Source organism: Seriola aureovittata, chromosome 1 (assembly GCF_021018895.1).
Source record: "Seriola aureovittata isolate HTS-2021-v1 ecotype China chromosome 1, ASM2101889v1, whole genome shotgun sequence".
Lineage (NCBI taxonomy): Eukaryota > Metazoa > Chordata > Actinopteri > Carangiformes > Carangidae > Seriola > Seriola aureovittata.
In genome coordinates, this window is record NC_079364.1 from 31,714,578 (window position 1) to 31,736,936 (window position 22,359).

Below are 22,359 nucleotides of genomic sequence, written 5' to 3' on the forward strand. Positions count from 1 at the left end.
ATATCTCCCTGTGGCCTTACTTGTATCTAACCATTATTTTATGTCCTACACTAAACATGTAGCGCTTCTTATTTCCTTTAAATTGTTTTAAGATATACATTTTTCTCTCATACCTTTTGTACCATATTATACTCACAACTATTTTTAACTTAATTTCTCTTAAACTATCAATCTTCAGTTCATGCTGAAATGATATATATGATATATATTTTTCCTTCACTGAACTGCTGCTACAATTGGAATTTTAGAATCTGTCCTTCTATCAACTTTTACTAACAACTGAGGAGACCGATCAGTTCCTAGACTACAATTTTGCTTAGTCATTTGCCAGGCTGGTTTGCATTAACTACCAGAAGTCTGTTTTAGGGTGGATACTATAGGCAACATGTGATTGGCCATGCGGTGGGAGGCGGGCCTGTCCAAAGTTTAACATCTGGAAGCGCTTACAGCTGCTGTTCAGTCACTCAGTAACTCAGTAAGGTTGAGTGGAATACCACTGGAAAAGAGAAGATGTCTTTTATAAAAGTAGATGCAACTTCTGACTTCTCCTACCACAACCTCCCTTATGGAATATTCTCCACACCTGATAATGTAAGTGCACTTTGCTCTTGTTCTGTTTCCATTGACATTTGCAGTGGACTGTTGTCAAGAGAGACACATTGAGGACTTCTGGTCAGGATTTTCAAAATAAAACCTTTAAATAATTTTGGGCCAATGAGGAAAAAGTTGATCTCTCTTGGGGACTTTTCATAGTTTGCTAAAGTTTCAGATATATCTGATATCTGAGGGATATTTGCAAAGTGTGTTGAAGTGAGTATGGTAGCAATGACTGGACTGTGGACCCAGGGCCTTTTCACTTTCATCACGAAATCCTGAAATACGAAAGCCAGTACAAACCTCACACCCAATCAGTGTTTATAGAATGCAACAAAATGAAGATGATTAAAGGGAGAATACAAAATACAAAAATAGTCTTTCAAAATGACAAGTATTTAATATTGTTGAAAAATGTCCTTTTCTGGAGGAAACACTGAAAACTATAAAGAACTAATTTATAACCACTTGATAGATGCAGGGGAGGAGAAATCATTTAGTAATGCAAATGTGTTTTACTTCCCCAGCCCAGGCATCGTATTGGTGTTGCCATTGGAGACCAGATACTGGACCTCAGTGTGATAAGGTCTTTGTTTCAAGGACCTGTGATGTCCAAACATCAGGATGTCTTTGACCAGGTAAGCTTAAGAGTAATCAGAGAAGAGGCACCGTAACTCACTTTACCTTTTTAGTCCGACATGAATCAGAAGTATTATGTAACATGACAATGAACTTTCAGTATTATCATATCACAGTACTTTTGAAAGGGCCCATTATCATATTATGTATGATAATGGAACCTTTCAAATTATGTCCTGGGACCGTAATGTTCCTGTCATATTAACTTTATTTGTGACTGAGCTTCAGAGGCTCCTGGTGTTAAGTGAAGTTAAGCAACAGGAGCATACTAAACAGCTGTCGTACTAATTAGATTCAAAGTCTGGTGAAGCAGCCACTGGCACTGGTAGAACAAACACTCAGGGCCTGTTCTTCAGTAAAAGCAGCAGCACCGCAGAGCAAAAGTCTTGCATTCATAATTTTACTGAAGTAGAAGTTCAGTTCAAGTCAAGTTTATTTCTATAGCACATTTAAAAACAACATCAGTTGACCAAAGTGCTGTACAACCTATACAAATAAATATAATCTACAATCCTTATTAACATAAATCAGCAATAAATGTGAGCTAAAATAAACAATAAAACATCAAGAAATAAAACAAGAGTAAAATAAATTGTGGTTGTACGATAAAAAACAAGGTATCTTGCTCAAACAGGTCTGAAAGCCAGCGAGAAGAAATGGGTCTTCAGCAGATTTTTAAAATGATCAAGGGTCTGGGCAGCTCTTACGTGAAAAGGTGGGCTGTTCCACAGATCAGGGGCTGCCACTGAAAACGCTCTATCACCTCCGTTTGTGCGCCTGAATCTAGGAATTTCCGAGAGCAATTGGTTCGTTGACCTCAGTGCTCTGACTGGAGTGTGAGGCTGTAATAGCTCAGAGATCTAAGGTGACGCCATGCCATTGAGACTCTTAAAAACAAGTTATAATAAAAATTTTAAACTGGATCCTGAAATAGACTGGAAGCCAGTGTAGGGAGGCTAGTACAGGTGCGATGTGATCACGCAGCGGGCTGCTGCATTTTGAACAGGCTGCAGGTGACGACGTGACGACTAATCAAGTCCAACAAAGAAATAATTGCAATAATCTAAACGAGACCACCAAAACACCTCCCCGCTTCCCCCATGTTCTGGACCGCTTCCTCCCTAAAGTGACAGAAGGTGAGCGACGCAGGTAGTACGGTATAGACACTAGGCTTGAGGTTTGATCATACACCAGTAGGGCAGACACATCTTGACAGCAAACACAGAACAATGCAACAACAAACACCAATCCAACAGACGGCTGGCCACACACACTGGCGCCATCTTGTTCCTACAGACATGTCAAGAAAATGAGCTAAAAGTACCATAGCTAAAAGCACTCATAATACAGAACCAACCCTGCCTGTATTTTTTATAGAGGGTTAGGGTTAGGGTTAGAATTGGATTATTATCATAATGCATAAATGTGTTAGCATCATTTTTATGTTGTATCTGATCAAGCAGGAGCTATGTAAAACTACTTCATACGGGTAATTTATGTAACATTGAATCATAGTTGGTGATTCTGGTCATTTTTTTATATGCAAGATATTAATTTGCAAAGTAACCAGTACAGAAATGTGGTGGAGAAAAGGTATACAGTAGCATGAACTCAATGTACCCAACTAAAGTACAGGTACCTCAAAAGTGCACAGGTAAAAAAAAAAGCCTCCAGGAGCAGCATTGATTCTTAGAGGGTGTATCTGTTATTATTTTTTAGTCAAATTTGGAAGTGCAGGTCACATGATGCCCTCGAGTGCAGATAGACTTTCCAAACACATTTGGTAAAGAAGCAGCAGTAGAGCAGTTAAAAAACACCAGAGCATCACGCTTTCTTCACAACCAACTCTTTAAATGATCACAACCAACAGCTCAGATACATTTAAAAGCTGCAAAGATTCTCTTGAATTATCTTAAATGAATGGGGCTGCCATGTTTGGTCACCTCATTCAGTGTTTAATACATTCATGGTGAACATGGACAGGGTCAAAGGTGTTGTGTACGGTCTATTGTTTTTACTGCAGTCGTGTGCACATTTTCTCATGTTTCTCAAAACAATAATAACCTCTGCACTTCCACAATGATAATTTGTCATTTTCCATTCTGGAACTGTGTCAGCTGATTGTTAGGACACGCTGCTCGATGTTTCATATCTTCATTTTTTCCTGTGTGTCCCTGAAAGCCCACTATGAATGCTTTCATGGCTCTCGGGTATGAGGCCTGGAGGGAGGTCAGGAGGACCTTGCAAATGTTGCTGTCAGCCAATGAGAGCACACTGAGAGATGACGTCAGCCTTCGGAGCAGGTCGGTTTTGTGTCTGTAGATTCGGAAGTCAATCTAGTACACAGGCTTACATGGTCTAACATGTCTGACATAATTATTGTGGTAAACAAAGTGATTTTTCCACTCAATACAAATTGTCTGTGTTTATCTGTCACTGTAAAGGCAGTTTTGTGTGCACTCTTAGCCAGACAAAATAAAGTCATTGGAAATAAACTCTGTGGAAACCCAGCCTTATATTTTAAATCTGTATCCTTTTTTATATGGTGGCTGATTTAGGATTTTCTTGAGACAGTTTATTTCATCAGAGATTTTGGTCTTTTTGTCTGTTTCTCTGCAGAGCATTTGTCCATCAGAGTGCAGCCACCATGCACCTTCCTGCAGACATCGGTGAGCCAGCCTCTCTTCTCATTCTGAGGGTTTAATCTCCTGTTGTCAGAGCAGTTTATTTCATCAGAGACCATTTCCCTCAGCGGGGCACAGGGCTGCATCCACGCAGAAATGTGATCTCCCTCTTGGAATCACTTTTAAAATTGATGTCCCATCACATTTCTTGAATAATGCATTTGTTCCAGTCAGTGTCAACAGTCTTTCATTTTAAGACTTGTCTCACCTTTTGACAGAGATTGATGCTTGAGCTTGATGTGGCTGTGCTACATGTCACTCTGTGTTAATGTCAGCGGCTGACAAGAGTGTAATTACTATAGTGACACGTGACACTCCGCCCACATTTGTTCCCCTCACTTTGATAGTTTTACATTCCAGTGTAACCCTGTAAACTCTAAAATCTTAGAGATAAATATATGGGCTGCCCCAAGGGTGACCACATACTTTTGGACATATCATGTATATGATCTAGCATGTCTCTTCTAATTCTTTTGTTAGCCTTACATCACACTGACAGATTCACAGTAATTTGCTCCTTAGCTAAGCAGCTAAATAAGGAGCATTAACATAGTTACGTGGATTTGCTGCACAAGGGGGCACTGTTTAGCCACATATTACATTTCCATTACCTTTGGCTTGGCTCAGTCAGTCAGGCTTGTGCTGACAGACCACTGAGATAGGGTGCAGGCAGTAGATGTGAATACTTCAGCCGGTTCCTCTTATGAACTCTCCTCTCTGCTTTTCACAGGCGATTACACAGACTTCTACTCCTCCAGAGATCACGCCACCAACGTTGGCATTATGTTCCGCGGGAAGGAGAACGCGCTGATGCCAAACTGGTACACTATCAGTCAAACAAGCAAGAGTCACTAACAGCTGTTGATAGAGTAAACAAAAAGCTTACTAGGAGGCCTTGGTGCAATCCCAGTGTTGGGCCAGATATTGAGAGACTGCCTGAAACAAAATGTTCAAGGCCCTCTGCAAACAGTGATATGTGACGGGACATTACAAGGTTTCTCTAATTGATTTGGGCCTCAGAGCGTCAGTGTGCATGTAAACACTGCAGCAGGGCCCGAGGAGCATCCCACAGCAGCACGCCTCAGTCACACTGCACAGACAGCCTTCATTTATTCTAGGACCCTAGTGTGAGGAATGCTAACACGGCTAGGGCACCTCTGTCTGACATGCTGCACTCTGGTTAAGCGGGTGATTGGCAGGCTGCTCTTCCTGGCTGTCAAATTCATGTGAAATTTCATGAGGCAGGATAGTTTTTAGCAATGGACCACATGTTTTTGAATCTGTGCATTATAAGTAAGGAGACCACTATATATTACCAAACGTATGGTGGCCCTGAGAGCTCAATGCACTCCACTGGGATTATGTTTTTTTTGCCACTGTTTGCTGATCATCTATGAGAATGTTGTTTTGTTTTGACGGCCTGTCACTGGTGCACTGAACAAGGTGGGAGGTGGGACTACACTATACAGTGTACCACAGGTGATTTGTTTAAAGGCCATCAGTGACTAGAAGCATTGCGTGTGTTGAGCTCTCAGGGCCACCATACAAGAGACCCAAATAAGCTTCTTTTTTTAAGTTATCACTGGTGATGCAATGGGAAATGATAAGAACTGATATGATTGTTTTATTCAAAATGTAAACAATGTATCGTGAGAGACCAGGTGAAAATAATGTGTAAACGGGGGTCACTCATAGTATTGAACCTGCAGAGAACTTTCACCCTGGTCTGCAGCTCCCCTCGGCTCCATGTCATCTCAGTGAGTTTCAACTCATAGTGCCTCCCTTCTGATTGGCTCGCTGTTTTCTGAATGGTCCAATAAAAATAGCAGATTTCAGGTAAAATACTCACAGAAACCAAATCCTGCAAGGTTTTGACGGTGGGTCCAGGTGGGCGGGGCTTGAGGCATGGTTGAGTGCAGTGACTGCTTTGTTGTGACATTACACCTTTAATTAAGACAGCAAAGAAAAAAAAATGTTGGCCTGCTCCTTTAATTTGTAGGAAATAAAATAATCTCTGTCTCTTTTCCAGCATCACACTGTGTCACAATAAAACAGCTGCTTTCATGCCGGGAGTCAGCCAATCCAGTCAGTTCTCTACTGGCAGCCGCTGCACAGCTCCTCAGGGTTCAGTGCTTTTGCTACATTGATAGCAGAGTTTGTGGAGGAGAAGGCATTTGTTGTTCACTTTACCCGTCTGTCATTTTTCCTACCAGCCACCAGATGATTCAGTCTTTCATTCTCAGGCTTGTATCTCTAGCCTCAAGGCCAACTGTGCTGGAAGTGTTCACTATAATACCACTCTACACATTGTCTTCACAAGCTCCTCCATAACTTGGCTGTGATAATATAGAAATAGTCCCACACTGGAGACAACAAGGAAGGCTCCATCTGGACACAAAGCTAACACATCACTAATATTCATCCTCCTGAAACCATCACTGAGCATCTGTGATGATTTCACTCATTTATTCAGGGTTTTCATCCGTAGCTGGAGATTCACATAAACTCATTAATACTTGATTAGAAGTATTAATGTAACTGCTGTGACCATTGGGTCGAGTGATTAAGAAAAACAGAGGTTGTGTCCGAAATCACTCACTCATTCACTCCTCCCTCCTCACTATCCAGGGAGTTCTTTGTAGAGGACTATATAGTGAGCTCATCGGTAAAATGAAAAAAGCACTTTCACACACTACTCAGGTCATTTTCCTTGCACTGTTTTTCTTTCTTTCAGTGCGAGAGCAATGCATGATGGTATATATTGCTTGGTTAGTGACCATCGGTTGTGCTCTACTTTTCACGATGCATTGTGGGAAACTTTGAGTCCACTATATAGGGTAGGGTATAATAATTCTCACTGTACATTCAGATAGTATAACCGGTTGAACACACTATATGGTATATATATTGGGATTTGGACACAGCCAAAAAGATGGTGATTATTTATTTACTTGCTTCAACAAGTTCCCATCTTTTACTCTGAGCTCATTGCTGTGGCATTTCTGTACTTCACTTCCCAGAGATCACCTGGGCCGTACTGATGCGTCTCACACGGTGTCTCTTCATTGTCTGTGCTCATCGTCATTAAAATTGAACTGAACACTTTAACAAAAGACCCTTCATTCTATGTACATGTCCCTATGCTCTAAATGATTTGTTTTAACATAATTCCTACTGCAGTAAAATATCATCACTGTTCTGTAAATTCCCAACTTTATTTTCCCATTGTGGTCATCGTTGTGCTAACTCTGGTGTTGTGTCATGCAGGCTGAGGCTTCCGGTGGGATACCACGGCAGAGCTTCATCAGTGGTTGTTTCTGGGACCCCCATCCGCCGCCCCTCAGGCCAGATGAGACCTGACCAGAGTAAGATCCTTCCTGTTGTTTGGTGCTGGCAGGTTTGTGCACTGTGTTTTTATCAGAACCTGAAAACCTGCTGCTACTGGCACAATGAAAACAATGAGCTGAAAGACGCTGAAGCACTGAACAGAGCTGAGAGGAACTGTGTAGTTCACTATGAGCTACACCTCTCACATTTTACATGCTCATTAGATCTATTGTTAAAATAAAAATATTACTAATTGCAGCCTTAAATTGGTTATAATCATTGTTTTAATAATAAAGTATCAAATGACAATGTAAAACAATATGTTGTGATTTCTGCAGCTGACACAAACATGACTGCAAATGAATGAGGATGCTGCTCTGTAACAGAAGGGATCTGTGAAGTGCTTGCTAAAATGTTTTTCATAAATATCCTGAAGTCCTAGATGTTTCCTGTAACAAAGGTCTATACTGTGTGTGCTCATATTACATTAAAGCAAACCTTGAGTATGCAGGTTTATCTGGCCGTGGTTATAATATGTTCCTGTTCTTCTGTCCTTGAGCAGCCAAAATATGCACTTAGTGCAGCTTTAGCCCCTAAATTTAATACTTACCAATTTTTTGTCCCTAAATGTGAAGTGAATTCCCAAGACGTGACTCTTTGAACAGATTTTGTTCAACAATGTGGATGATAAAACTACACAGAGCCTGCGGCTGATGATAACCATGTTTGCCTTTCCCTCTCTCTTAGTGAAACCTCCGGTGTTTGGCCCGTCTAAACAGTTGGACATTGAGCTGGAGATGGTGATTACACTGTTTATTTAATCTCATCAGCTGTATGTCTGTAATGTTTGAATAGATACTGCGATAATGCCTGAGAGAAAGGCCTGAATCCTTTAGTCAGTCTGTAAGATTTACAATAATGCACAACAGCATATGTGAGTATTTCATTGCTGTTATATTTAAAACTGCTTCTTTTCCATGATTAGGCCTTCTTTGTTGGAGGAGGGAATAAGCTGGGGGAGCCCATTCCCATCAACAAAGCCCATGAACACATCTTTGGCATGGTCCTCATGAACGACTGGAGTGGTAAGAGGCTCTGCACAACACGTCACACCAGCATCATCCTTACTCTTTGTGCTTGTAGATAAGAGACTTTCCTCCTGTTAAAAAACAAGCTCATGGGTCATCTGTGCATCCTGTTAATATGACCCATAGTTACACTTTGCAAACTCTAGTTGCAAATCATGACTTTATTATAGTAACCATGACAACTTAGGCCGGTTTGCCTGCCGCCGTAGGGATGCTATTTCAGAAGACACTCCTGGGTCGCCTCAGAGGGATTAAAAAAACCAAACATATATATTTGTTCAGGTTGGAGGACTAGTTGAAGGCATAATAAAACTAACCAAAATTTCTTGGTTTTTAACGTGCAACTAAATTACAGCCATGTTAATAAATGAACTGTCATGTGCCTCCAAATTAATCAATTCATTAATCATTTTCATCTCAGTGGAAAGTAGAAAGTGTTAAAATGTAGAGTTTGCTGGTTTGATACTGAACTAAATGTGTATTTCAGGACTGAAATACCAGTAAAGTTTGCGTGACCGGTCTGATGCCTGGACTGGTTCTGGTAATGAAGCTGATGGGTTGCTGCCAAATCACCAGTCAGCAGTGACGTTTCACTTAGGAGCACACTTGTTCCTTAATTTAGCTCTGCATTATACATGTTGATGCAGTCACTTCAGATTGAGGCAGATGGAAATGGTTCTAGACTAAATGGCAGAGGCAGTCCTCATCAAAACATGAGTGGGAATATGTATTATTGATTCAGCTGGAAATCTCGGGAGAGGACCTGCATGGTGCTGTTGCTCTCTGACTGTCATTCTCTCTAATATCCCAGCCTTCCTCCTGGCTCAGTGATATTGTAGCCTGCCAAACAGTTCCCCCAGTCTCTGCCAGCAGAAGTAAATTAAACTCAGCCTTACAACAACATATTAATTCTCATCAGGAAAATATAAATTGCTTGTGACTCCGCCATCTTATTTCTGCTGTCCTTTGATACCAACTAAAGTATTTTATGAAATTCAGCACCAAAAGGGGTGAAAACAGTTTTGGAGGACTCACCCTTCATCGCCCGTCACTTCATGTATTAAACATGAGAGGGCTGAAAGCAGATTGCCCGTTTAAAACAAGGTTACAGCTACAGTCTCTTTCAAATTTGCACAAGCAGATCCAAATTGTTAGGCCCATGCAGCTTGCACCTGAAAGTCTGATAGAATCAAAAAAAAATCAACATATCATATATTTTATATGTGTGGTACATATGTTAAGTGCATGGATTTTTCAGTGTTTTGTAATGTTTTTTAGATTATTTATGTATCAGAGGATGGAGATCCTGCTGCACATGTCAGAGGTACTCATGGGGTTTTAATGTTGTAGCTGTTAACCTCACAGATCCCCACTTAATTAGTTGTAGCCCCTGGATCCATAATGTAGGACTTAAGTATTGATTTAGAGCTGTAGAGATCTTATTACAATAAACACACTTAAACATTCTCAAATTGGGTAAATAGTTTCTCATTTTTCTATGGGCCCCACACACATACAATCTCAATCCACCTGCATAATTCATCAACAGTTTGTGAGGAGCAGGGAATGTGTGAAGTCAGATGTGGATTGATTTGACTCTTAAAGTCTTGCTGTATGTGTGAGGGCAGTGATTGTTGAGGCCAGTACACAGTGAGGGAGCTGCCAGATCTGAAACAGCTGCAGGACTGTTACTCAGGAGTTTTGCTGAGGTTGAATAAAAATAAAAGCAAAATTGCATCAGTACAAACTAGACCAACAAAATACATATCCACAAAAATGGCTCAGGTAAAACGTGTCATATCACTCATAAATAAGATCAGGTCCCATTTTTATCAACTAGCTTAAAGTAAAATTTTGAACTGAAAATTTGGAGAGAGCTCCAGAGGTCTCTGAAACATCTTAGACCTGAGACGTCTGCAGCACAGAATCATGGGAGAACATCTTTTAGGACATGCTTTAGAATGAGTGTACAATATATTTTTGGTCAGGGTCAATGATACGTTATCTATAGGAATAATTCAGAATAAGAGTCGTTTTGGCAGATGAAAATGTATTGTTTTATTTCCATTTACTGAATTCACCTCTATCCACCCCTCTCTTCACTGTCACATGTTCAACATGGCAGCTCTCTGTAATCTTCTGTAGTGTGCCCTGCCACAGCCTGACTGCTTGGGTTTTAAAAGTAAACAGTCAGCATCATTTCATCACAACTAGTTGTTATTTTCATTTTATTAGTCATTTGGCAGAGACCTCATTAGCCCTGTGTGTAGAAAGTGCAGCAGCTATTACTGCTTTATGGCCTGAGACAGAGTGAAGAGTGAGAAGGAATACAGTAGTGGCATTTTCAGCTCCTATGACTAGCACAGTGTATACAATCAGTATGATAGAGTTTAATATGCGGACTGCAGCAGGCATTTCACAGTGTTTATGAAGACTGTACATTTACTCACTGACAAGTGAAAGCTTGAATACTTGAACAATAAAATAGAGGATGAAATGATGTTGAATCACTTTGGTGTCACATTGGCACTCAAATGAGACTGTCCTGTAAAAATCCAGACCACAGGTCGTCTGTGCAGCAAGTTATTATGACCCAGTTACGTTTTATTGTTAGGCAACATCTAGTGTCTGTAATAATGATGACAGGAACAAAGAGAAAGGTGCGGTGACGTAGTAGCTTCACAGCCTGACAAAGACCGCGTCAGGAGGAAGTTTGGGTGGACGGGTGGGTCAATGAAACACGGGAATTTCACACAGGAAATAAGTGTGGAACAAATAGTTTTTGTTGTTTCTTTTATCCATGACCAATCGACAGTCAACCATGTTGTTATTATTGTAACCATGACAACAAAGATTGTGTGATGTAAGGTTCATACTTATTTTAACGCAGATCATAATCTTATCCTACATTGTAACCATAGCAACGAAGGTCTGGTACTCCACTCAGGTAACATCTGCGTGTTTATTATTGTTACCAGGAAAACCAAGTTTCGGCTTTCACATCTTTTTTTATCCTTTTAACAAAGAAGTAACCTGCTGTGTATCACAGCTGAGCTGACAACAGTGCTCACACTCAGTAATGAGGAGCTCCACAGCTACTAACTCAGTCAGTGGCAACAGTGATTCACTAAAGTCAGCTCAGATTAAAGACTCATTGACAGAGATAAAATAGAGATAGAATAAAATAGAGATAGAATAAAACAGAACACCCGACACAGCTCTTAGAAACTTATGGATTAAATTCTGATAAAACAAAGATTCATGTCAGGGTGTTTGTGATGCTCCTAAAAGCATTTACATGGTTTTACAGCCACTTCTTTTCTCGTGTCTGTGTTTGGGAACAGGTGTTTTCAGAACAGTGTTAGTCATGTGATCTGCAATTCCATCTGTGGCATCAAGATCCCCTCATAGCTCCCATCCCACTAACTCTCAGTCTGATTGTCTAATGATGTTGTTGTTAACTGACTGAAGAGAATTTAAGGAAATGGAGGGAAATTCAGTGTACCATTATCATGTAATTACAATTTGTGACCTCAGGCACTGCTGTTCACAAGGTCTCACTATAACACTTTTATGTAACAGAATGTAAATGAATGCTTTTCTTAAAATGATCAAGGATCCTCATCAGACCTGTGACTGGAAGAATCTTTTCTCACATTTTGTTATTTATGGTTTCAAAACTCACATAATATGTCTTATAAAATCATTATATCATGATAAGTGAACTATATTATAACCCATTACATATACAAATCTATTAGCTGCAAAGATATAAATCAGACATACATACATCAGAAAATGATATATCTGGAAATGCCTGTGAAATGTTTCCGCACATGATGCAACACATTGTCCAGACTGAATATTTCAGGTACAGCCCATCACACTGGTGCATAGATATTTCTGTACAGTTGGCTCCGGTTTTGTTTTGTATTGTTTTCGACTCTCTGCAGTACAGTGTTTGAGATTTCTCAGTCTGTGACATTTCTGCTGAATGTGCAGCTGAAAGTTAACTGAAGCTGAAGCCCCTCAGGAAATCGGTCTGTGCAGAGTTCACCACAGGCTCTCAGGAATGTTTGCCATCCAAAATTTCTACCATATACTACATGTTAAATTAAATGTCCCCGCTTTTTATCCCCTTCCCCTCCGTTCTCAGTGGCGCATTGGTGGTTTAAGTGAAGAGTCATTTCTTAAAGTCTCCCAGTGGGAGAGGAGAAGGTTCAGCCAATGAACCGTGTGCGAGCACAGAGGAAGACACTGAGAGCTGACTAGCATTAAAGCTCTCACAGCTGAAGATTATCTCTCTGTTGCTTCATTAGCCTCACAGTGGAGGAGACTTATGGGTGCACATGGGTGTGGGAAGATAATGGCATCAGAGTATTTAATTTAACCCCTGAGCTCATAAATCAAAGTAAGGCAGAGTGTAACTAAGTACATCTAATCAAGTACTGTACCTCAATACAATTTTTAAGTGCTTGTACCTTAGTATTTCCATTTTCTGTGGCTTAAGACTTTTCCTCCAGTATATTTTCACCTTTTTCATTCTAATTGAATCCTAACCCTTTATTTCAGTTTGTTTCAAGTATTTTCTAAAATTTTGTTTCAGTTCTCATAATGTAAGTGTGAAATTATATACTTTATACTGTTTTATTTAAGGTGCACAGTATATAGTCATTTGAATTAACAGCAAGGTGATATACTCTTACTGAACTGATTTTTTCCACTTGTTTTAAGAAAATAAGTTGTTTTATGAAGTAATTACAGCCAGAATAAATGCTGTAAAAATTTGTGTTGATTCTCAGCCAGGGACATCCAGGCATGGGAGTATGTTCCTCTGGGTCCTTTCTTGGGGAAGAACTTCGGGACAACAATATCTCCTTGGGTGGTCTCCATGGAGGCACTGCTACCCTTTGCAGAGCCCAACTCCATCCAGGTTAGTACGAGGGTCACAGCCTATACCCATAAAAAGAGCGCCGATCCTTAAGTCCAAGTCACCAAATTAAACTGAGTCAGCAGATCATGATGTAGAACAATCAGATAAAACTCACTCACTGGATGAAACAGACAGGCGTTCCTGTAAAAGAGAGTTTCTCGCTCAGTCAAACTACCCTGAATAAATAAAGGTAGAAATAATCACTTGGGTTGAAACATGCTGATATGTAGTAGGTAGTTTACCTGATGTGTGCTGGATGACTATGTTTGCTGACAACAGGAAGAACTCAATGACCTTTATTTGTATGGTGCTCCTGGTATCTTAGTATTGCATGAGTATGCTAATAGCAGAACCATTACCACTGCAAATAGAATGAGGCAGAGAGTAAAACCTGACTACTTCTAAGACAATTTCTAATGTCAAATTATTAATTTAGGTTTATTAAGAGATATAATGATACAACATTTAATCAGGAATCGTTCTGTATAGAAGAGATTGCATTTTCCAGTAAAAAACGAGCCCATAGGTCATCGGAGAAGCAGGTTATTACGACCCATAGTTACTTTTTGTTGCTAGGCGACATCTAGTGGTCGTAGTAATGAATGGCGAGAGCAAAGGGAAAAGAGGGTGACGTAGTGACAACGCAGATTGTCTAATGTTGAGGAAGTACTTATTTTAACCCAAATCACAATTTTTTCTTAACCTAACCAAGCTGTGACCATTATTATAGTAACCATGATGACGAAGGTGAGCACGTCACTCTTGATACAGTCCGTGTGTTAGTATTATTGTTACCATGACAACCAAGGTCCAGTACACCTGCCGCAGGAGACACTCCTCTGGGTCATATCAGAGGGTTGATAAAAACTACCCATGGTTGGAGGACCTGTTGGTAGACAATGTTCAACTAGATATGGTGTAAACACAAATACTTAACCAGACCTGCAATCACAACCAGAGCGGAGTGCACTACACTGACAGAGGAAATGGGTTAGGGTCAGTGAGGCCAGTATGGATGAACGTAAAGATACAAAACAATGAGTGTGACTGTAACAGAGCAAAAGTATTGATCTTTAAACCTAAATATATTTGAACAAAGGTGATTTATGCAGCATTAAAACATCACTTAGAGGTACAACTGTCATAAACCATCAACATAGGTACGTGCAGAAGTTGATAGTGGTTAAACTGTGCAGAACAAAGCACAGCTCAGCCCGTGAAGGTCTGACAATGTAGTCTGAGCCCGACGAGCCGAGTCTGTACATAAACCCGTTTTCATTCTGAGAACAGCATGACCTTTGCTCTAGCGCCACCTTTAGGGCAAACATTACAGTTTTGTCTCATTAGTGTTATTGAGTTAATGCTTTATTGGTTCGGGTGTATGTGGTGAACATCCACATCAGTTTCATTCTGTTTCTGTTTCTCCTCTTTCTGCAGGATCCGGAGCCCCTCCCCTACCTGCAACACCAAGATGCTTACACTTTCAACATTAACCTGTTTGTGTCACTGAAAGGTACTGTACACAAAGTGACTATCATCAGATCCACTGTAATGGTTTCACTGTGTACTTATGCAAATAAACACACACTCCCACACGCACACACACACACACACAGCCACACACACACACACACACACTGCTTAGCAGTAAAAGCCCTGGGGTGATCCATGGTAATGAGTAGCCATTAAATTCTTCTTATGTCTCCTTCTCTCTCTCTCTTTATTACTTTCTCCATACCTCTCTCATCCATGTTGCTTAATATATTACCAGCTGTACTTTCCACCAGCACCTCTGAGGGTTTTCATTTCTCCTACGTATAACATTTTTAAAGTCTAAAGTTGCAGTATTTTAAGGTGGGCTACTTTCTTAAAGATAAAACATTCAAGTTTTATAATGTTCGTAGTTGGTCTATGCATGTCAGTGATCAATGATCAATGATCACTGACTGTACATACATCTCCTGATGCCTCTGGTATTCCTGGAATCATCAGGAGATTCGGGTCTTTCGATGTCATACGCCCTCCTCCGGGTGACCCAGGTGGTGCTGATCAGACACCAGCTTGTGTCCAGAAGGTTGAGCTACTGAGCTACTGTTAATCCCCTGAAGCCAACCTCCACTGGGGGACACGTCGCGCTCCATCCATCCTGCTGAATGGATGGCTATCCTCGTCCTTTCTCCATCGAATTGCTGAGCCCGGCTTGCGTCCACATGGCTAGCTTACTTTATTCCATAGCTCCCCTCTCTTGATCTACAGCCATCTTGAAGCTCTCTCTCCTTCGATGCCCAAATTAATGAAGTCTCTGGCCCAAGATTGGGCTGCCAGTCTCTTGCACCCGGCCTTGCTGTTGGGACCTCCTCACCCACTCAACTCCTGCACTGATGGCTTCAGCAATGGTCGCCAGGACCTGATCATGACTCCATTGGCCTTTGTGCAGCAGCTGAAGATGTGCTCCAGGGTTCCCTGCTTGGAGCACAGTGGGCACCCTGGTGACTCTCTCCGTGTGTGCAGATTTGATAGGCCTTGAAACACATTGTTCACAACCTGGATGAAAAATTGAATGTGGTGTGGCTTGGTATTCTTCTTGACTGCATTCTCCCACCTAGTCCAAGCTCTCTGTTTCTTTTTTCTCACCACCTTGCAGGTCCTCCACTTCTTCTCTCACCTCCTCCTGAACCAGGCAGCACCTTTCCTTCCCTCTGATGGTGTTCATTTGAGGAGTTGCCTCACTGGAAGGAAGTGGAGGATATCTTTTGACTCAATCAAATGTGGAATCATTAGATTATAATTATTACTTATGCTTATTAAAGCTGGTGTGGAAGAAATTTATGCACACGTTTCATACACACATACAACACAAGCAACACAGCCGCATCCATGAGCCTTTTACTAAAGTTAGCAGAAGGCTAAACTGTTAGCAACATTTAACATAGCCACTCATCATCTGCTTTCATGGTAAATCTACCTACACAACCAACCACTACAGATATTACAGAAACATGAAGTTAGCAGCCTTTTACCTGTCCAGGTGAAGTACAGCAAGTTCTCTCCATCTCTGAAACGCTTCACCAATATCGACACATGGGACGTGCACACGCATTCGTAGAACAGCAATCGGAACGCTCTCTTTATCTACTTTTCACCATGGTGGAGCGATACTTTAAATGTCACAGTGTACAAAACATTGATTCAGCTTTCACAATAACTCACTGCTTCATGTGAAGAGTACTGTGATATGTTATGAAGTGGTCTGTTTCACTATAAGTAAACCTTTGCTGTTTGCTGTTTAAGGGCAAGGCATGGCAGAGATGGCAACCATCTGCAAGTCAAACTTTAAGGTAAGAATCTTTATGTTAGCCAGATCCACTGAGCTACATTTTGCATTTTTCTGGTATTATACAGGTCCATCACATGGTGTTTGGTACATCAGTGCAGTACATCACACCAAAAAAAATACATACATTTCTCAATTGAAAAAAAAAAATTAGATGATGCAGCACCATGTTTTGGAGGCTCCAGGCACATGGGAACCTGTACATGTTTCTGCATAAGTCTTTTGTGAAGGAGGGCTGCAACCAGTGATTACAGTCTTTTCATTATCAAATATCTGTTGACGTGGGCTTCCACCCATGTCAGGTCAGTATCCGGATAATCTGATTGCTTTGACGTTAAACATCTGAACCCACAGCAGTCGTATGCAAAAATGTAGTTGCTGGGAGCTAGCTTTACACTAACTGAGTGACTACAGGGACAGGGAGGGGCCTTTCCACTGCCAAGCCATCGGAACAGACAGTTAGTGAGTTTCCCAACATATGACTGTTGGTTGGTGGTCTGGAACTTAGCTCGGTTGCAGCAACCATTCTGCTGAATTACTTCATTCATCTAAGGAGCTGATAATTGAAAGAGACCAGTTTGGGCTGTGTCTGACAATATGCAGTTACTATTAGTGGTAACATGATGGCAAAACAACCTGGTCATTGTAGAATAGGGGGTAATTTGTGGAACTTAGCGTTACATATGCTTTCACTGAGTAAAACTTAAATGTTAGTTTACTTTGTAGCATTCACCCTCCTAAATTTAGGATGTTAAATTATTGTCACAAACTGCAATCTCAGGAAAATGTAATTCCCACACCAACAGTCACTAACTAAAGATGACATTGTCAGAAGTTAAGTAGCGCATCAACTAAAGCAGATGCCACTGCCTCTGTAAATAAACAAAATGAAAAAAATCTTTACAATATAATTATTTTTTATCAAGTGATACTATGTAACTAAATGAATGATATTTGGAAGCTTATTTTATTTTTCAGTTTTATTATCTGTAATTTCAATTATTAAGCTTTTCTTAAGCGCAGGTGCGTTGTAGAGCCCTCCTCTCTGACCCCCGTCCCTTGCTGTGCAAATGGACACTCATATAGATTCAAAGAAGGATTTGATATTTCCTTCTCACTTTAATCATTTTACTACAGCCCCTAAGAAATTCTAAAATCATTTCTGGTTAAATTATTGTAATAAGTTACATCCCTCTTACGGCCACTTGTGACCTTCAGAATAAAAATTATACCTTGTGCAGTTTTAACACAGATGGTGATGAAAAGTTAGTGCAGACTACCCCAGAGGCAGGTTTGTCCTCCTTGATCCAAACAGTGAACCAGTATCAAGCTGTTTAGTTTAACTCTACTGATTCATGACCTTCCATTGTTATCTGTGTATCTCTAGTACATGTACTGGACCATGAAGCAGCAGCTCACACATCACACAGTCAACGGCTGCAACGTCAGACCAGGAGACCTGCTGGCCTCTGGTACTATCAGTGGACCTGTAAGTGTCTGGTACACTATGATTTTTGAGTATCTGTGTATGTGAAGATATATTATATTGGACATGGTATATTACTGCTATGAGGCACCATGATTATATGTCAGGTCAAACATGTCAGGCTTACATTGTTGAAATGAATTATTTTTTTTTTAATGCATACTATCTCTCCCTATTTGTGATTCATGCTCTCCCTTGAATGTTTACATCTCCCTACACTTGCTGTCAATATGGGGCTCTGTTGTAATCTTGGTTACTATGGTTACTGCTGATGGGAGTGGAGAAGCTACACACTCACTAGGCTAGAGATAAATAATGAACTTTAGTGACCTGTGACTGACCTAAAAGAAAAAAGACTAACTGAAAAATAGAGACAGACTTAAAGAAAGAAATTCCTTCACGTTTCTTTTTTCTTTCTCCTGTAAAGCATTTTGTGGAGTAGTCTTATAGTCGGAAATAGTCAGACGGCAACGTTTGTTACAGAAGTTACAGAGAGGTTTTACATTTCTCAGCAACAATTTGACCAGTATATTTATGGTGCACAATGCTCATACTGTATGTTCTGTATCCTGACAGGATCCAGAGAGTTTCGGCTCCATGCTGGAGCTGTCATGGAGGGGCTCTAAGACCATTGATCTGGGAGGAGGAGAAACCAGAACCTTCCTTAATGATGGAGATGAAGTCACCATCACAGGTTAGACTGAACCTTCTGCACAGCAGCTGGATCATTCACTGGGAACATATGGAGTGGTACTTTTTAAAAACTGGCTTTCAAACGATATTATCAATCAGGGCTAAAAATAGCAGTTTGAGCAGCAAGTTTTTATTTCATTTTTTTTATTTCAATATTTTTGTGTGAAGTCAGCAAAGAGTACAAAATTCTAGTAATGGTAAGATCTATTTTTTGTAATGGAGGTTTTCAGTTACAATGGCGGTGCAATATTTGAGGGAATACAGTAGTCTGCTGTAAGTGTCCTCTGATGACTTACTAGAAAGATCTTACACAAGGGCGTAGGTTTGGTGTCATTATTGGTGGAGTCACAACAGCCCTCCCACCCCCCCAAAACAAAGAGGACTTTTTAATGCTGTCAACCCAATGGACATGTAACATATCTGAATTTATATTTCAATAAAAACTATTCACATTAACAGATCAAAGATTTAAAGAAAGTCACCTTTAGAAAATGATCTATTAAAGGGAACTGACATCAACATGTTTATATTCAGTTGTCCTACCAATGCTGCAGTTTCCCTTTTCTCCTTGATTTCACATTTAAAACTTGCTCTACATTGACCAGCTACGACAGTAAAATGCTGCTAATCCAGGTATTAACAATTTAATAATGTAAGGCTGGTGACGTTAGGTAACTAGCAGGTTTTCATTTTAAATCAATGCAACTGCTGGCTGGTTAATTTACGACCTATAACTTACACTGTGGGTGGTGAAAAAGCTACTGATGTCTCTTTTATGATGGCATGATAGATGAGAGGGTTCATCTAAAATACTACATTTTCTCCCATGCTTGAAGTCTGGACTGACAGTACTGATAACGGATCATTGTTAGCTCTCACCTCCTCTGTGTCTGGCATTAAGAGTGATATTTGCCTTTCAGCCAATCAAATGCTAGCATACTCAAATTGGTCGTCTTGGAGACGTAGCCCCTTGGAGGGCACACTGGAATTATCTAATGACTTCACTCCAAACATAGTGCAACGAATGCAAACAAGTTCACTCAAATATTGGTAGGGACATACCGTCCATATGCAAACCTACGCCCATGGTCTTACATAATATGACTGTACTGACTATTGTCCGTGTTCATAATAGTATGTTTATATATAATAATGTTGCATCTCTTCCTCTGTCTAGGTTACTGTCAAGGAGAAGGATACAGGGTGGGCTTTGGACCCTGCATGGCAACTGTCCTACCAGCCTTACAGCACTGAAACACATACTGTTACTCATGTGGGCAAGCTTTTGAGGAGCGTAAATACTGGAAGACATAAGCCTACACACCTACAAGACCTCACCCTGCTTTGATGTTCGCTATCCATGAATGAAAATGACGTGGGTTGGATAACAAAATTATTCTCCAATTAATCACATTTTTTTATATGAATGATCAAATATCCGTTTTTAAAATCCTCAGATCCATCTTTGCATTTGTGCCTTTTCTCAATAATAATGTTCATCTGCTCTAAATGCAGTGAAGTTAGTTATGCAGTGAACGTTTGGTTACAGTTAGGTTACTTTGTGGACTGTGAGTCACCCTTAGTCACGACAGTCCCATAAACATGAATGCAGTGAATGTGAATGTATATGGACCTGTCGCAGTTTACAGGACTGTCATGACTCAGTAAGATAAGCTGTTTGTCATGTAGCAGACATAGAGACTGTATCTATGAGATGGACAGACTGAAAAGAGACATACTGATCATAACTCTCGGTTTGTTCCTTATTCAAGAGATGTTATCTCTGGCTATTAGATGTGACGCCGTGGAACTTGACTAAACTGTGTCTGGATTCTGCTTTATTTAGTCACTCACTAGTGATCATTAAAGTTGATGTTTGAATCTGTTACTGACAGTACATGTGCAGTTGTATGTGAAAGCATTTTGTAAAATGTGCATAACGATGATGCCCTTGCAACTGATGCAGGTTTTTTTTTATTATTGTTCTCAATCAACTGTTTTGCACATTTGGCCAAAAAAATATAGACGTGTCATGTTTTAGTCATGTTGCATTTATCAAAGAAAACAGCTACAGTTTTATAACTGGATACTGTGTTTACAGATTAGCTAATAATGTGCAGTTTATACTTACATATATTCAAGGAAACAATAGTGTTGCTCTCTTGTAATGTAAAACAAATATGAATTCCAAGGATAAACTCTGATGAATCGACACTGGACTTTGTGAACTGAAATTGAATCAGTGTCGATATCCAGCTCAAATATATCACCAACCAATCCTCTCACTCATTCATTCACTCACTCTCACACACTCACACACACACACACACACACACACACACACACACACACACACACACACACAACACACACACACACACCTCTCTCTTAGAATGACATCTCTCTCTTGAAATGACGTGTTTCCAGCTGTTGTTAATAATTGAAGAGCTTTTCTCAGATTCAGTCTGTGTAGTCTCAGAGGTCTGTACAGTTGTAGCGACCTTGTTATTGAAAGTCTCTGCAATATTCATCCAGTGGAGGGATTCTCCTACATCACATCACAGTGTTACTGCAGAACCAGGATCAGTGTTATTGATGTTTTATGTACGCTGGCTCCTGATTTATAATGAAATCATCAATTATTAACGTCATCGTGTTTGTGTCTTTTGTTCCTCTGTTGACTCACTGTGCCCATCAGACGTTGGTGGTCTTTAATCATAGCTGTATTCAGAATTTATTCCTGAAATGATTTGCTCTTTTGGTAAAAGAAAATCTTTATACTTAGAAATTCTTATATACTGTATACATATTTTATATTCATTTAAAGTACGAGATAGGTTTTTCCTTGTTGCTGACCCAAACCAACAATGAATGGAAGTATTGGCTGTGTATCCAAAGCCTGATAGATCTCATTTCTCTGTGCCATAGAGCTACATTGTTGTCCAAAATCTATTAAAACACATCAATGAGCCACACTGGATGCCATGAACACACACTGTTATTTTGATTCAATCCCACATAGAGCACCAGGCTGCTGCTGGAATTAGTCGCCAGACTGAGTAATGCTGAGATGTTGGAGTGTTATTTTTCTCTTGTTATACACCAGGTGTGAACATCGAAATGTGTTGAGTGTTTTAAGTATAGAGTTTTGCACACCTTTCAGGTCACAAAAGTGCAGGGCACACTCAAATGATTTGTTAGCATCGAGTGGAAGTACAAAACAATGTACTTCATTATGCTTCGGGTGTGCTGTGGGTACGTATGTCTGTTCAGCTGGGCTGAATTTTAAGTCTTTTTTACTTAGGAAGGTTTCTAACAGTGAAATGACATGGAAGTATCCCCAGTCTGTCGATCTATCTTCCTCACAACTGTCGCCTCAAACACAAGATGTCTGCTGTACATGTAACATAATGTTCTGTACTGTGACGCACATTGAAATTTTCTCAGGGAGTACGTGGTGAGTAAAGAAGTAGAAGTACCTGAATGCAAAGAGATCAACGTACTCCTGTGAATTGTACAAGATAACATAATGACACAGATGAAAAGTCCAGCAGTAATGCAACACATGTAGACTATAAATG

At 40.2% G+C, this 22,359-nt stretch overlaps 1 protein-coding gene across 1 annotated transcript; it reads left to right on the plus strand.

Moving 5' to 3' along the window:
* The first annotated feature begins 452 nt into the window (after window positions 1-452).
* On the plus strand, window positions 453-21,424 carry fah (fumarylacetoacetate hydrolase (fumarylacetoacetase)). Its single transcript, XM_056384782.1, has 14 exons — window positions 453-591; window positions 1,122-1,232; window positions 3,415-3,536; window positions 3,853-3,902; window positions 4,648-4,738; window positions 7,185-7,282; window positions 7,992-8,044; window positions 8,230-8,329; window positions 13,135-13,265; window positions 14,703-14,778; window positions 16,557-16,603; window positions 17,987-18,088; window positions 18,662-18,779; window positions 19,956-21,424. Exons 1-14 carry the CDS (start codon window positions 511-513, stop codon window positions 20,030-20,032), a joined length of 1,257 nt encoding a protein of 418 aa, XP_056240757.1. The 5' UTR covers window positions 453-510; the 3' UTR covers window positions 20,033-21,424.
* Window positions 21,425-22,359: the final 935 nt, after the last annotated feature.